Below are 17,152 nucleotides of genomic sequence, written 5' to 3'. Positions count from 1 at the left end.
TTTTTGAATACTGTGTAGATTGTGATATTTAGCATATGATGATTTTATGTAACACCGGCTTCAAGTAGAACAGTCTAAAGAGATCATTTCTCCAAGAAGCAATAAAGATCAAGTATTATAGGACATGATTAGCAAATACTTAGCTAAATTTCAGAATAACATATCTTTGGTTGGACAGTACTTAGGTGAAGAGATAAGCACAATTAGAAGTTTAAAAGACATTTGAACAGGTATAGGAATAAGAAAGCTTTGGAGGGTATGGGTCAAATGCAGGTAAATAAGATTAGCATAGATAGGCATACTGTTTGTCATGGATGAGTTGGACTGAAGAACTTGTTTCTATGAATCTATGACTGATAATACAGTCCAGAGTATGAGTTACCTGTTACTCAGAACATGATTGAGATTGGTTCAGTCAAATCATGAGGAAGGTGTGGAAATTAAACAGTCGGAACAAAAGTACGTTTGATTTAGCCAAGGAGAACCACATTTAAAACAACACAATGGGAAGCAGGGTGAGCTTGGGGGTTAATGCCAACCAGTAAATATTACATTCAAAAATGGAATATTGGAGTTATGTCCTCTCTCTTTGTACTACATACTGGAATCATACAGTATAGAGCATATAGCATAGAGTAAGAAACACACATTTGACTTAATTAATTCCCGTGAGACAAAATATTGAAAAAGGGTGCATTTCCAGATTGATCTACTGATACAGTAAAGATTGTGAAAGAAATATATTGTATTACATCGCAGGGTAGTTGAAAGTGGTTGAATATAAGATGTGTTTTAGCAGTTTCTCATATCTCTGAGTGTTTTCTAACATTCCTAGTCAATACATAGGGTGTGGTGAACTAGATATACCTGTCTGACTGCTCCTGTGGCTCCTCCCAAGACCCTGCTGACTACCCCTGTGGCTCCTCCCACAGACCCCTGTATAAAGGCGACTGTGGCCTGCTGCTCTCCCTCATTTCCCCAGGATGTAGTGTTGTTCTTCAGTCAATAAAAGCCGATATCTCACTTCCTAAGTCTCGGCGTGAGTTATTGATGGTGCATCATAGGGTTAAAATTAAAATCCATGCATGCATGATAGGAACTGTAAAATCTGTTAAGGATATGTGCATGTGCAGGTATGCTTATGATATACATCTGCTTAATGATGTAACTCAAATAGAGTCAAATTTATGTTCCTATCCGTCCTCCTGTGAAGATAAACCTCACTTTTAAATCCAAACTTAAACTGTTTTCATTTCCTTACAGTTTTTCTCCAGAATCCATAACTATAAACCTTGGGTCTCTGAGATTTATAGTTGAGAAAATTCTTTAATAAGACTGTTTTTCTGAATAATAGACTTCATTAACTTCTCTGCAGAGAAGTTTATGTGATGAAGGGCATTGAGGATTATGCTGCATTAATAATAATGGTACACATTTATTGGACTTTCTCATATTGACAGACAACTGGTAGTTTTACAAATTGCATCAGTTTTTATTCAGTATTCTGCCAAAGTTCTATTAATATTATTGCATTATGTTATTTCTTTAGAATTTCTAGTTATATTCAAATAAAAGTTGTCTTCCAATTGCATGCTTATAGAAATCCTGTTTTTAAATACTTTTCTTATTTGTTTTGAAACTCTGTTTCTTTTAGCCTTACTAAATGAAACTTCATATTATTGTATTTGTTGCTGATCCTTTTTTATTTGTTCTTTTTATTTTATATAGCTAGAGGGGGACAGAAAAGGTCTTTCCAGAATATTTTTATTTTCCCCTTTGGCCTCGAATGTTGTTCTCGTTTTCCATTGCATTTCCCTGAGGAGTAGTGTGTATCAATGCCATCTTGACTGGGGGGCATGTCTTCTTTTTGCTTGCATGTTTCACATGTTCATGTATTCAGTAAATAGAAGTGAATACATTAAAAAAAATTTTTTGAAGGGTCTGATAACCCTTTTCCTTCAAGTAGACAGTTTAGTTATTACATGATTACACTTGCGGAAAAAATATATTTGCAATAGCCTTGATAATTTAACTTGAGCATTGAATATCTATCATTGTTCCTTGCATTTCTAGTACATCGCTAATCCTTAAACTACAGAACTACTATATATTCATTTACACCTGTTCTCCTCACAAAATAAACAAACTAAGCTTTATCTTTTGGTTTCAGAAATTGAACTGGAAGCTGAATATCATGAGTGTGGCAATCATTCCCAAGAACATATTTGGAAGATTGCTAGTTACTGCAATCATAATGCAGCTCTCAAGTGGCCAATACTTTAAGCAAGCAAAATCTCCAGTTCTTCCAGATAACCCATTTATTGTTGTTTGGAATGCACCAACTGAATTGTGCAAGCTTCGATATGATGTAGATCTGGACCTCAGTGTTTTTGATATATCTTCAAACGCTAATGATACGCTCAGTGGGTCTGTCATCACCATATTTTACCACAATTTTCTGGGCAAATACCCTTATTACAACCAAAAAAATGTTCCAGTGAATGGAGGGATCCCCCAGAATAGTGACCTTCAAGAACACTTGAACAAAACCAAGTCGGACATTGAGAAATCTATTCCGTTTAATGACTTCAGTGGTCTTGGGGTGATTGATTGGGAAGAATGGAGACCTTTATGGATCCGAAACTGGGGAAACAAAAATGTCTATCGGCAAAAATCCATGGAACTTGTGAAAAAGCTTCATCCCAGCTGGACGGACAACGAAGTCAAATTAGAAGCTCAGAAAGAATATGAAACAGCTGCGTTAGACATAATGAATGACACACTGGAATTGGTAGAGAAACTGAGACCTCATGGACTCTGGGGGTTTTACCTCTTCCCAGATTGCTATAACCATCACTATAAGGACAAGACAAAGAAGTATGATGGGAAATGCCCTCCAATTGAATACAAACGCAATGATAAATTACTCTGGTTATGGAAAGAAAGTGGAGCTCTCTACCCTTCCATTTATCTTGGACTTGATTTGAAATCGAGCCCAAAAGCACAGTTATTTGTCCATTACAGATTGAAAGAAGCGATCAGGTTAGCCTCCATAGCCCATAAAGACTATGCTCTCCCAGTCTTTGCATATGGACGGCCATATTATACTTACGAGCTTATACCTCTCACTGAGGTAAGTCAAAAAGGAAGATGATGAACTTTAAGAATTAGATGGTTACTTTGTGCTGCAAATGTAGCTCAGTTGCACTCACACGTAAGTTTCAATACTGATTTTGTTAGACTCAGGGTTTTATTACTTTTAAATCCAGCCAAGTATATACTTCAAGCATAACCAAAAGCTTTTTCCAAACTTCTAAACAGAATTGTCTTTTGGATGTTCAAGGTGTGAGAAGAGAGGAAAGCACTGATTAAATATATGCCTCACTTTCTTCTTCTTGCCCTGGTCTCTCTTCCCTGCACATCATTCTCTCTGTGTCTCTTTTTTTCTTGCATGCCTGACAGACACAATTTTGATATAAAGAAAATGACTTGCACATTGCATTCTGTTTCCTGACACCGATGGATCCACTGCTTCTCCAATGCAGCATATGGCATAGGTTCAAAGGTTTAACAGAATGCAGTCGTGACTCCCATCGCTCTTGTATAGTGTGTTCATTACTATATGACCCTATATGAGCAATATGAATATATTTCTTGAAGAAATAACAGAATGCAGAGATGAGGCCTCTGTAATTTGTCTACATGGCCTTGTAAGGCTTTTAACGGATTCCACATAGGAGACCGGTCCAAATGGTTAGAGCTTATGAAATTCAGGGTGAGGTGGGAAATTGGATCCAAAATTGGCTTGGCAATAGGAGGCAAATGGTAATGGTCCAGTGTTTGTTTTTTGTAATTGGATGCCTGTAAACAACATTAAACTGAATTTATTTAAATCTTATATCCGTCCTGCAACATGAGGGAGTAAAAATCTTTGCGATCTGATTCCATTGCAATGTACAGACTTGTGAATTTATGAAGTTAATGGCTTGTAGAAAGAAGCTGTTCCATAGCCTTTTGATGCTGGCTTTAATGCTGTAGTACAGTTTGCCAGACTGAAGTGGCTGAAACAGTTTATGGTTGGGGTGACTGGTTCCCCAATGATCTTCCAGGTCTTCTTTATGCATCTGCCACTGTAAGTGTCCTCAGTGGAGGGAAGTTCACATCCATAGATGTGCTGGGCTGTCCATACCACTTTTTGCAGTGCCCAGCATTCAAAGTTGGTGCAATTCCTGTACCAGGTGGTGATACAGCCAGTCAGTAGGCTCTCAATGGTGCCCCTCTCAAATGTGTTGAGGATTTGGGGGCTCATGCTGAGCTTCTTCAGTCACCTAAGGTGACAGAGACACTATTATGCTTTTCTTGCCACACAGCTGGTGTATACAGTCCATGTGAGATCTTCGATGATGTGTATACCGAGGAACTTGAAACTACTCACCCTCTCAACTGCAGTCCCATTGAAGCTGACTTGGGGAGGATTAATAAAGGTAGAACTTACACAAAGGACTGGGAGCTAGGGAATATTAAGGGACAGATTGATTTTTGATGTACAAATCCGGTCCAGCTATCTTTGTGATGGCAGCACAGGTAGCTAAGCTGGTAAAGAACAATTCTTGCCTTCATTTGCCAGAGCAGGGAGAATATGTTTCAAATTAATGAAACATTGGTTAGGCTATAGTGTATAGTTCTGGTCTTCACACTATTAGAAGTTGGTGATTGTACTGGAGGTGGTATAGAGGTGTTTCATCGGGATACTGCCTGGAATGGAGCATTTCAGTTAGGAAGAGAGAATGGGTAGGGTGTTTTTTTTCCTTGAAGTGGAGGAGACAGTAGTTATGCAAAATTGTGGTGGAGCTGGAGATGATAGGTAGCGGAAACATTTTCCCATAGTTAAGGTGTCAGAAACCAAAAGATGTCGATTTAGGGTAAAAAGTAAGAGATCTGGAGGGGATCCAAGGAAGAACTTTTTTACATGCAGAAGGACTGGAATTTGGAAACATGGTCTAAGCGCACTAAGCGCTGGACAATGGGATCAGTTTAGGTAGGTACTTCATGGCTAGCATGAATGTATTGGGCTGAAAGGCCTGTTTCTGCAGAAACAAAAGGGTAAAGCTACTGGAATCTGTTTCTGTGCTGTATCACTCCATGGCTCTTTGGAAATTATATCAGGCATGGATTTGTTCATCTGTTTTCAATAAAACCAGTACCAGAGTACAGCCATATACTCTAGATGGAGATTCCTTTCCTGAGTACAGGAAACACATTGAATAATGGAAGAAGATACAATTACAGCACATAAGGAGACTATTAATCCTATCCTGCTATAAACTGCTATATATTCTATAAAGATTGGATATGCTTCTAATCCAATATCCAATAAGTATCTTTATTCTATTCTTTTCTTAATTTATGCAGCAATTCTAATCAAATGCTTATTGGCTTTTGTCTTTACTACCTAGCGATAACTGAGCAGTTATCACATTTTTAACTTTTTCCCTATGTTAAGCACAAAAATAGACAATCTATCAAGAGCACATTGATTAAGACAAATTTACCACCTAAAACCAGAATCATTATTTCAAGATCATGCTGCTGATGGAAAAGCCACTGGAAATACATAGTGAACAATGGTGTGTCTATCTGGTGGGTTTGCATCTAGTAGACAAAGAAAATTGTGATAGCTGTGCGTACAAGTTGTCAATAAGCATTTCCACTAATCAAGACGCTGTGCCTGTTGGGTATAGTTAGAAAACATCCTGTAATATTTTAGTTTTCTTAATGGTTTAATACTTACACCACACAACACAGTTTGGCATTGAGCCATGTAACAGGTGCAAACATAATTTCACACTCAAGCAGATGATCACAACTGCTTTAGGATACTGCACTGCAATTAACACTGATGCCCATGTGTTAGACAAGGGTAAAATATAACTCTAAGTATAGATAGGCTTTCTTGGTGGACCCATTGTGGAAAATGGATAACTGGCGAGTTTCAACATTGACTGTGGACATCATAGATCACTGAAGTTCCCTGTGAAGAATGGTTTATTCTGAAGGAATGTGCAAAGTGCCATCTCCAAACATCATTAAGTTTTGCCAATTCTCTTCTCTGTAACATCCGGATTGGCACACTACATAGTAATAAGTTATTGAATTAGTATCTAGGTACCTAGATGATTAATTTTACAATACCGTAGGATCTTCAATATTTAAAGTCGAGTAATTTCACAATCTGCTATAAAAGCCCAGTGTTAGTATTGGTGGCCATGAAGCTACTGGATAGTAAAGGTCCATCCAATTTCTAATAGCCTTCTGTAAATAAATTTATTGACCACACCCAGTCAAGCCAATACATGATTCACTTCAATTTGTTTGACTCTTACCTATCCCATGACATTCATATTCCATAAATCAATAAATAACAACAATATAAGTATTCAATAGAAAATTATTGACAATCCTTGAGTATTTCCTAGAAGCACCATTCACATCTCAAGTACAATTTTTACCCTCAAACAAACTGAAGTTGTTTTATATGTCTTGCCCTTCAGATAAACACAAAGTATGAACTTGGCTCAGTATTACTGCATTCAATGAATATATAACAATATTTATGGTGTTTCTCACTTTACAGATTGACCTTGTCCATACAATTGGTGAAAGTGCTGCAATGGGGACCTCTGGGGTTGTTCTTTGGGGAGGAATTGATTATGCAAGATCAAAGGTATAAAAACATTATATTCCTTCACCATTCAACAGCAACATTCTGGTTCCATGTTACATCCTCTAGCTGAATTATATGATAGCCATGAATCCTGATTTGAATATACCTTCACTCTCTGCTAAAATGAAGAATGCTGGAAATACTTAGCATGTCAGGTAGCATTTGTACAGATAGAAACTGAGTTAATATTTCAAGTCATTGAACTTTGATCAGACTGGAAGGTAATTATTTTCCCTCTCTCTTTCAGATGTTTTCTGACCCATGGAGTATATTAAGCATTTTGTTTCTATTTCCAATTTCCAGCATCTGCATGTTTTGCTTTTGTTTTTAATATTATAATCCCAAGAAATTTTCTCATCATTTCTTTCTTCAATCCTTCCAGTTTACCACTAATCCTTTGATCATTGAACACTCAGTAAAGTTAGAAACAGAACCAGATTTAATATCACTGGCATATGTCATGAAATTTATTGTTATGCTGCAGCAGTACATTGCATAATAAAAATTGAATTTACATAACAAAAACTGTCAATTACAGTAAGAAGTAGTAAAAAGAAGTTAAATAATTAGTGCAAAAAAAGGGGAAAAAGTAGTGAGGTAGTGCTGATGGGATCAATATCCATTCAGAAATCTGATGGCAGAGGGGAAGAAGTTGTTCCTGAATTATTGGGTGTGTGCATTCAGGCTCCTGTACCTCCTTCCTGATGGTAGCAATAAAAAGAGGGCATGTTCTGGGCTGTGGATAGATGCCATCTTTTTGAGGCATCGATCCTTGAACTTGCCCTGAATGCTGGGGATGCTAGTGCCCATGATGGAGCAGACTGAGTTTACAACTTCCTGCAGCTTATTTTAAAAGAAGTCTGTCAGAATTTCAAACACTGGCTAACTCAATGAGAGCATGCATTTCCTGACCACAAGAAAGAATTTCTGTCTCCCTGCCATAATCACAGCATACTGTTCAGAAGTACATAACTTCTTTTCTGATAGTTGCAGGTGGGAAATATCTGGCTGTGCTAAATATGTAGGTAAAATTGTCCTAGGCATATGATGATAATAATAGTCATGTAAATAATTCTTAAGTTTTCACTGCCCTTCTAATTGTCAGGTAGATGATCTGCTACTAACAGCTTCTACAAAGACAAAATCCTATTAGTTTATGCTCCCCTGCTTACACCTTTTCTCAGTCATCTAAAACTTCAAAGGACTCACAAATAACAGCTGAAATTATCTTGACATGGCATTTTGTAAAATCTGTTGGTACCTTAATTATAAATTATAACATAGGCTTGTATATATTCCCTCAAGTTTATAGCATCATATTTACTCCCAGCTAATAACTCCCCTCCTGCAGCTGGTTAAAAGCATAAGCAATAGAAGGACACTACTGTGGCTAACAAGTGAAGTCAGAGCCAAAGTAAAAGCAAAAGAGAGGCCATACAAGGAAGCCAAAGCTAGAGAAAAGATAGAGGATTGGGAAGCTCTTAAAAACTTGCAGAAGGAAACTAAGAACGTCATTAGGAAGGAAAAGATCAATTATGAGAGGAAGCTGGCTACTAATATCAAAGAAGATACTAAAAGCTTTTTTAAGTATATGAAGGGTAAAAGAGAGCTGAGGGTAGATATAGGACCAATAGAAAATGACGTTGGACATATTGTAATGAGAGACGCAGAGACGGCAGAGGAACCGAATGCGTGTTTTGCATCAGTCTTCACAGAGAAAGATATCTTCAATATACTGGACGTTCAAGAATGTCAGGAAAATGAAGTATGTGCAGTGAAAATTACGACTGAGAAGGTGCTCAGGAAGCTTAATGGTCTGAGGGTGGATAAATCTCCTGGATCTGATATAATTCACCCTTGGGTTCTGAAGGAAAGATTGCAGAAGCATTAACAATGATCTTTCATGAATTAATAGATTCTGGCATTGTACTGGATGACTGGAAAACTGCAAATGTTACCCCATTATTTAAGAAGCGTGGGAGGTGGCAGAAAGGAAACTACAGACCTGTTAGCTTGACAGCAGTGGCTGGGAAGTTGTTGGAATCGATTGTTAGGGATGAGATTACCTGGAGGCACATGACAAGATAGGCAAAAGCCAGCATGGCTTCCTGAAAGGAAAATCCTGCCTGACTAATCTACTGCAATTTTTTTGAGGAAATTACATGCAGGGTAGACAAAGCTGATGTAGTAGATGTGGTGTACTTGGATTTTCAGAAGGCCTTTGACACTTGAGGCTGCTTAGCAAGATAAGAGCCCATGGAATTACAGGGGAGTTACTAGCATGGTTGGAGCAATGGCTGATTGGCATTGAGATTGATACCTGTTCAATATGTCATCTAACTGGTCAGACACATGAAAAAAAAAACTAAATCTGCTCCATTAAATTCTGCAAAATAATTTGGGTCTCTCACCCACTGGTGAGTCATTGTAAAACATCACACCATTTCCAAATGCATATGATGTTGGAATGCATCTTAATGGGTCTCTGACACATATTGACTACTTTATGTTTGATATCCTTAGAATTAAAGTGTCTTTACTTTTCCTTACAGAATCACTGTCTAGCAGTGAAGGAGTACATTAATGGCCTTTTGGGGCACTATATTGTTAATGTGACATCTGCCGCAAAGTTGTGCAGCAAACATCTATGCAAGACACATGGAAGGTGTGTGAGAAAGAACATAGACTCCAAAACCTACCTACACCTGGACCCCAGGAGTTTCAGCATCAGAGCCAATTCCAAAGGAGTCCACCCACCATTTTCTGTGAAAGGAAAGATGAATCGAAGGGTGCTCAAAAACATGAATGAAATGTTCACGTGTCAATGTTATGAAGGGTGGGTTGGCATCGCCTGTGAAATTCCAGTTGTTGACATTTCTCCAGTGAAAAAGAATGTCCCAGAGGCAAAGGCTGAAAGAGGTTCGGCTGCACAGTTACCATTTTCATTTGCCTCTGCTGTTGTTCTCCAACTGGTCATTAAACTCATTAATTTCCAAAGCTAGAAAATTTTCGCTCTGGTAAATTAATAAGATGATATTGGTAAGGTTTTATAAGGTGCATGGTAAAGAACCTGGACAATGATCTGACTGGTTTTCTAAAGAAGCTTTTTCCAGAACACACAGCAATAACTATATCTGCTGCATCACCCTTTGCATTCAGCCATTATAACAGCCCATAGGGAAGCTCTTTTTGATTAATGTTCATAGTGAAGTTCTTTCTGATAAATGTTGGAGCTGAAACTGCCTTCAAGCTCTCCACAGAGAAAAAGAAAATAAAAAAATTAACATTGAATATTAGATTTCTGGAGATATAAGAGATTGCAGATGCTGAAATCTGAAAACTGCCAGATGAACTCAGTGAGTCAGACAGAATCTGTGGGGGAAATGGACAGAGTATGTTTTGGGTTGAGACCCTTCCTCTGCATTCCAGGTAAAATGCAAGCTGAAAGGTTCTTAAGCTGAAAGTTAATTTTCCTTCTCAGAGGCTACCTGACCTGCTGAGTCCTGACATCAGTTTTATCAGCTGCACCAACCACGTTCTCCACCCCATCCTGTCACTACTTTACACCATGCTTAGTTGGGAACATGTCTGACTGCCGTTTTCCTTAGAAAATGAGGTAACTCACAAAGTGAACCTCTTCATACAGTGAACTCACACAGTATGTGCTTTAGCCGTATGGCTGCAGAAGGGTTGAAAGTTCAATCCAGAATTCCTGGCAAATGATAATTGGCTAGTGTCCTAATTGGGGTGCAGGAGATAATAAAGCTTGTAGCATCTGATTGATCTCATAACTTAGGATACATAATGAAATGATAAGTGACTGTGCTAAGCTTACTAATGATGTGAACATGCATTATTAGGTCTTCCAATGAATAATGTTTCAACAAGGAGCTGGAGAGCAATTAACGCATATTTGTAGATCTGTATCCAGCATGAAGTCAGAAGTTTTAGATGGAGGGGTGAAAATGAGGGAAAAGTTTGAAAATAAAATGCACTTAGTTCACAGCTTACTTTTGGCGGTGCAAATGCCAGAATGATGAATAAGTATCGGCTGTAAATATGTTTAGGCTATAGGTAGTGACTGAGTTATAGAGAATGAGCTGATAGAGTAATTCCTGTCAAATCAAGGCTACGCTGTATTAAGCTATTATGATTGATTTTATTTGTACACTTTATGTGTCATTACATTCCAGGCACAGTAATTTTCTAGAAAAATAACCTACTGTTTTAGGAAATTGCTGGAATTTCCTATTTCTTTTGCTTTATAAACTGAATTAGTTTTTAAAAAGTAAAATTACATATTTACTGTAGAACATGCTTTACTCTGTCTCTAGCTCATAGGGTGATGGGATACTGTCAGTAAGTACTCTGATATCTTTTACTTCAAACTACTTGGAATAATTTTTGGCGTGATTTAATAGCAATATGCTTTATAGTTTATTTCTACTTTTTGCAACTTGTAACTTAAACATTGTTGGTGCATAAATCATTAATATTTAAATTCTTATTGTTCACAAATATAGACTTGCAAAATAAAAATGTACTAATTAAATAATAGTATTTTTGTCTTATTTATATTGTCTCACATAGGCTCTATCTATTACTTATGACACATTTGCAACTTAAGTATGTAACTGAGGCAAAAAGTGGATTCAAGTATGTTTTTATATTCATAGCTTAACAATCAGAAAATATTCAGTATCAAGATGTACCTTGAGGTGATCAAGGAGTATTTTTGTCTTTTCGGATTGTATTGTACCAATTCTTGCTCTGTGGGGGAAGGGCAGAACTAGTATTGAGCATGTGTTCAACCCATGTTCAAAACCAAGCCAGGCCTTACCCAGGCCATGAGATAAGAGCTGATGGAACATCAGAAAGCAGTAGTTCCATTTCCTTCAGAGGAGACCAAGACTCCAGCCTCTACCAACAGCTGCATAACTAGACCTACATTGCAGAGGAGAATATAGGGCAACAAAATGAGATGGCACACATCAGGGGTGTGTGCTTAGCCTACTGCTCTACTCTCTCTATACCCATGACTGTGTGGCTTGGCATAGCTCAAATACCATTTATAAATTTGCTGATGATACAACCATTGTTGGTAGAATCTCAGATGCTGATGAGAGGGCGTACAGGAGTGAGATATGCCAACTAGTGGAGTGGTGCCGCAGCAACAAGCTGGCACTCAATGTCAGTTAGATGAAAGAGATGATTGTGGACTTCAGGAAGTGTAAGATGAAGGAACACATACCAATCCTCATAGGGGGATCAGAAATGGAGAGAGTGAGCAGCTTCAAGTTCCTGGGTGTCAAGATCTCTGAGGATCTAACCTGATCCCAACATATCGATGTACTGTAGTTATAAAGAAGGCAAGACAGCGGCTATACTTTATTAAGAGTTTGAAGTGATTTGGCATGTCAACAAATACACTCAAAAACTTCTATAGTTGTACCGTGGAGAACATTCTGACAGGCTGCATTACTGCCTAGTATGAAGGGGCTACTGCACAGGACCAAAAGAAGCTGCAGAAGGTTGTAAATCTAGTCAGCTGCACCTTCGGCAGTAGCCTACAAAGTATGCAGGACACCTTCAGGGAGCGGTGTCTCAGAAAGGCAGCGTCCATTATTAAGGACCTCCAGCACCCAGGACATGCACTTTTCTCACTGTTACCATCAGGTACAAGGTACAGAAGCCTGAAGGCACACATTGAAACAGCTGCTTCCCCTCTGCCATCCGACTCCTGAATGGATATTAGGTCTTTAGAAACTACCTCTTTTTTTTTAGTATGCAGTATTTCGCACTTTTTAAATCCATTCAATATACGTAATTGATTTACATGTTTTTTTAAAAAATTTATCTTACTTTAAATTTTATTTATTACTTTTTCTTCTCTCTGCTAGATTAAGTATTGCATTGATCTGCTGCTGTTAAGTTAACAAATTTCATGTCACATGTTGATGACAATAAACCTGATTCTGATTCTGATTCTGATTCTGGAGAGGTGATTTAATAAACCCTAACAGCCATTAGAGACTCCAAGGGAGTTAATTTAAAGTCAGAGAAATGTATACAATATACACCCTGAAACTTTTTTTCTGTTGGAAGGTGATCAATCACAGAGAGGAAGAAGTTGCATATCTGGAGTTACTGTTGTTCGAGGGGTTAGAGGTATTTAGAGACAACTGGATCCACTTCCACTGCATTCACATTGGTAAGCAGCGGCCTTTCCTCTGCTGAATGCCAGTGAAATCACAACTGAAAGAGTGTAGCATGGGGAAATGAAATCCAAAATACACCAAACTGTGAAATGCAGAGGCAGCAACCAGAAGCCAGGTTCTGATGAAGCGTCTTGGTCCAAAATGTTGACTGTTTACTTTTTTCCATTGGTGCTGCCTGGCCTGCTGTGTTTCTCCAGCATTTTGTGTGTGTTGCCAGGTACAGCATAGCATCCAGTGAACCCTTGCTCTGGGAATTCTGTTTCACTAGCCATAAAGGCATGCTCTAAAGGATATAATCTGAAACTCCAATCAGAAACAAAGCAATGCTGCTGGCTCCACCACAAACTGAACCCTATATAAAATCACAACCACTATCTCAGCCCTGGATAGGTATAGTAGTTCATGCTTGCTTTGGGTTTGTTGAGATGAGCTAACCAATTCAATTGATGACACTTTGAACCATGTATTTACAACATGACAGGTTAAGGACTGCATACATTAATAAGTATAGTGCAAGAACATTATGCAAAGTGTTGTGATCTTGGGATACCTTGACAAGTTCAAGGTTGACTTGTTGCTTATCCAGACATGCACAGGTGACAACTGGAAATCTATATGATCAAATCTGCAGTTAAACAATGCTGCCTCCCTCTCCTTTGTCTTGCTCATGTATTGAAACAAACTTTACTGAGTTCAAGAGATGTAGACCCCAAGCAGGAGAAGCACCCATGCTAAAAATCTCCCTGTAAATGAACGTTGTCATAACCTCCTGCTTGAATCCAGATTGATTGATGACCATGGATGACCTGTTTCATTTGGCTTCCGAGGCCAAAGTTAATGGCTCCAAAGGTGAGGCCAGTGGCAACCGATACATGTCACCTTCTGTTCCCTTCATTGTCAGTTCAGATAGAACATGTAAGTAAAGTGAAGCAGAAACTGGGATCGCAGAAGCAGCATTTACTCTTGCCAGGGCTGCCTGGCATTCATATATGATGTTTTGGTATGACCTATCATTAGCAACTGACAGCAAAGCTATTTTTTGTTATATCTGGTGAGTGAAAATATATTAGAAGCATTGGGGCATAATGCGCAGATCTCAAGAGGAGGGGTAAAAATTGTACCCATTGTGTCCTCTTTTCATGCATGTCTTTGTATGTGGCTACAACGAGTTGTATAAGTATCATGGGGACATAAACACAAAATGCCACCATTTATTGTGAAGCCTACTGTTTCAGGTAGATGGAGCTCACCAGCCTGGGAAGGCAGTCCACCTAAGAGAGGGAAAACTCTGATTTCAAACCTCTGCTGCCTTGCGGCCATACCCACTCATGGGAAAGGCTTCGGGAGTAAACCCTGAGGACAAATCCAGAGCTGGAGTCCCTAAGGCAGTCTGACGTTGCCTCCAACCTCGCTCTGGCAACTCCTGCGACGACACCGGTGCCAAGCTGTATTGGCCTTTGTCCTTCCCTTGGACAACATCAGTGGCATGGAGAGGGGAGACTCGCTGCATGGGCAACAGCCGATCTTCCATACAACCCTGCCCAGGCCTGCGCCCTGAAGAAGACTTCCCAGGCGTAGATCCCTGGTCTCGCGAGACTAACGGATGCCATACGTACATACATACTGTTTTGAAGGGTGGCTCTGGTCATGTGCCATGGCAAGGAACATCCCTTTCAGCCGCTCTGTGCATTACCACCTGTCCCTCATTGAAATGTTTGTGCAGAAGAATACCTTTGATCAATCTTCCTGATCCTCAGCAAGATCCAGGACTAGGTGCTGAGGGAGGCTTAGTGCCAACGTCACAAGGGACACTTGCGGAAAGGTGATAGTTTATGGTTCTGCCACCGTTGCTGACTGGGAAATTCAAAGTTTGAAGTTCAAAAGTAAATTTATTATCAAAGTACACACAGTATATGAATTGAATTGATTTTAATTGACTTTATTTCTAACATCCTTCACATAGATGCGGAGTAAAACTCTTTATGGTACGTCTCTGCCTCAATGTGCAATGTGCAATCATAGTAATTTATAATAATTTGCAATAAATAGAACAGTCAATGTAACATAGAATACACTGAAATCAGTGTGAGTTAATCAGTCTGATGGCCTGCTGGAAGAAGCTGTACCAGAGCCTGTTGGTCCTGGCTTTTATGCTGATGTACCGTCTCCCGGATGGTAGCAACTGGAACAGTTTGTGGTTGTGGTGACTCGGGTTGCCAATGATCTTTTGGGCCCTTTATTCACACCTGTCTTTATAAATGTCCTGAATCATGGGAAGTTCACAACTACAGATGTGCTGGGCTTGGACTGTCTGCACCACTCTTTGCAGAATCCTGCGATTAAGGGAGGTACAGTTCCCATACCAGGCAGTGATGCAGCCAGTCAGGATGTTCTCCATTGTGTTCCTGTAGAAAGTTCTTAGGATCTGGGGGTCCACACCGAACTTCTTCAACCATCTGAGCTGAAAGAGGTGCTGTTGTGCTTTTTTCAGCACACAGCTGGTGTGTACAGACCACGTGAGGTCTTTGGTGATGTGGATGCCGAGTAACTTAAAGCTGTTTCCCTCTCAGCCCCAGATCCTTGATGTCAATAGGGGTTAGCCCATCTCCATTTCTCTTGTAAGCCACAACCAACTCCTTTGTTTTTATGACATTGAGGGAGAGGTTGTTTTCTTGACACCACAGTGTCAGAGAGATGACTTCTTCCCTGTAGGCCACCTCGTTATTGTTTAAGATAAGGCCAATTGTCAGCAAATTTAATTAGCAGATTAGAACTGCAGGTGGTGACACAGTCATGGGTATACAGGGAGTAAAGAAAGGGACTTAGTACACAGCCCTGAGGGGTTCCTGTGTTGAGAGTCACAGGGGTGGAGGTGAGGGAGCCCACTCTTACCACCTGCCAGCGATCTGACAGGAAGTTCAGGATCCAGCTGCACAAGACAGGGTCAAGGCCAAGGTCTCAGAGCTTCCTGTTGAGCCTGGAAGGAATTATGGTGTTGAATGCTGAACTGTAGTCCAAGAACAGCATCTCACATGAGTATCCTTCTTCTCCAGATGTGTAAGGATGGTTTGTAGAGCAGTGGCTATTGCATCACTATATACAACCCTGAAATTCATTTTCTTGTGGGCATACTCAATAAATCCATAATAGAATAATAACCATAATAGAATCAATGAAATTTGGACATTCAACCAGTGTGCAAAAGACAACAAACTATACAAACATAAAAATAAATTAATTATTAATAATAATAAAATAAGCAATAAATATCAAGAACATGAATGAAGAGTCCTTGAAAGTTATGGGAATATTTCAATGATGGGGCAAGTGAGGTTGAGTGAAGTTATCCCCTTTGGTTCAACATCTTGATGATTGAGAGGTAGCAAGTGCTCCTGAACTTGGTGATGTATTCCTGTGGATCCTATACCTTCTTCCTGATGACAGCAGTGAGAAAAGAGCATGTCCTGGTTGGTGGGGTCCCTGATGAAGGATGCTGCTTTCCTGTGATAGCGTTTCATGCATGTGTGCTTAATGGTAGGGAGGGTTTTATCTGTGATGGACTTGGCCATATCCAGCGCTTTTTGAAGGATTTTCTGTTCAAGGCTAAGGTGTTTTCATACTAGGCTGTGATCCAGCTGGTCAATACACTCTCCACCACTTATCTGTAGAAGTTTGCCAAAAGTTTTAGATGTCATGCTGAGTCTTTGCAAACTCCTAAGGAAGTTGAGGCACTGTCGTGCTTTCTTCATAATTGCACTTACGTGCTGGATCCAAGACACGTCCTCCGAAATAATAACACCGAGGAATTTGAAGTTTCTGTCTCTCTCCAGCTCAGATGAGGACTGGCTCATGGGTCTCTGGTTTCCATCTGCTGAAGTCAATCATCAGCTCCTTGTTCTTGCTGACATTAAGTAAGAGGTTGTTGCTATGGCACCACCAGATTTTCAATCTCTCTCCTATATGATGATTCATCACCGCCTTTGATTCACCCTACAAAAGTGGAGTCTTCAGCAAACTTGAACATGGCATTGGAGCTGTGCTTAGCCATACAGTCATAAGTGTAAAGTGAGTAGCACAGGGGACCAAGCACACAGCCTTGTGGTGCACCTGTGCTGATAGAGATCATGAAGGAGATGTTGTTGACAATCTGAAATGACCAGGGTCTTCAAGTGAGGAAATCCAGGAATCAATTGCACAAGGAGATATTGAG

At 39.4% G+C, this 17,152-nt stretch overlaps 1 protein-coding gene across 3 annotated transcripts in view; it reads left to right on the top strand.

Moving 5' to 3' along the window:
* Positions 1-11,244, top strand: part of hyal6 (hyaluronoglucosaminidase 6) — a 33,122-nt gene extending 21,878 nt beyond the window's left edge. For 2 of the 3 annotated variants that reach the window (XM_073059093.1, XM_073059094.1), the window contains exons 2-4: positions 2,171-3,133; positions 6,635-6,724; positions 9,277-11,244. In XM_073059093.1, coding sequence (XP_072915194.1) covers positions 2,195-3,133; positions 6,635-6,724; positions 9,277-9,726 — 1,479 coding nt within the window. In that variant the 5' untranslated portion in view covers positions 2,171-2,194 and the 3' untranslated portion in view covers positions 9,727-11,244. The remainder of the gene's footprint in view (positions 1-2,170; positions 3,134-6,634; positions 6,725-9,276) is intronic. The other variant, XM_073059096.1, reaches the window with a different exon arrangement.
* The last annotated feature ends 5,908 nt before the right edge of the window (positions 11,245-17,152 follow it).

This window comes from Hemitrygon akajei, chromosome 10, assembly GCF_048418815.1.
Source record: "Hemitrygon akajei chromosome 10, sHemAka1.3, whole genome shotgun sequence".
Classification (NCBI taxonomy): Eukaryota; Metazoa; Chordata; class Chondrichthyes; order Myliobatiformes; family Dasyatidae; genus Hemitrygon; species Hemitrygon akajei.
Note: the sequence above shows the minus strand (reverse complement) of the source record. Positions and strands in the feature narration are given on the sequence as shown.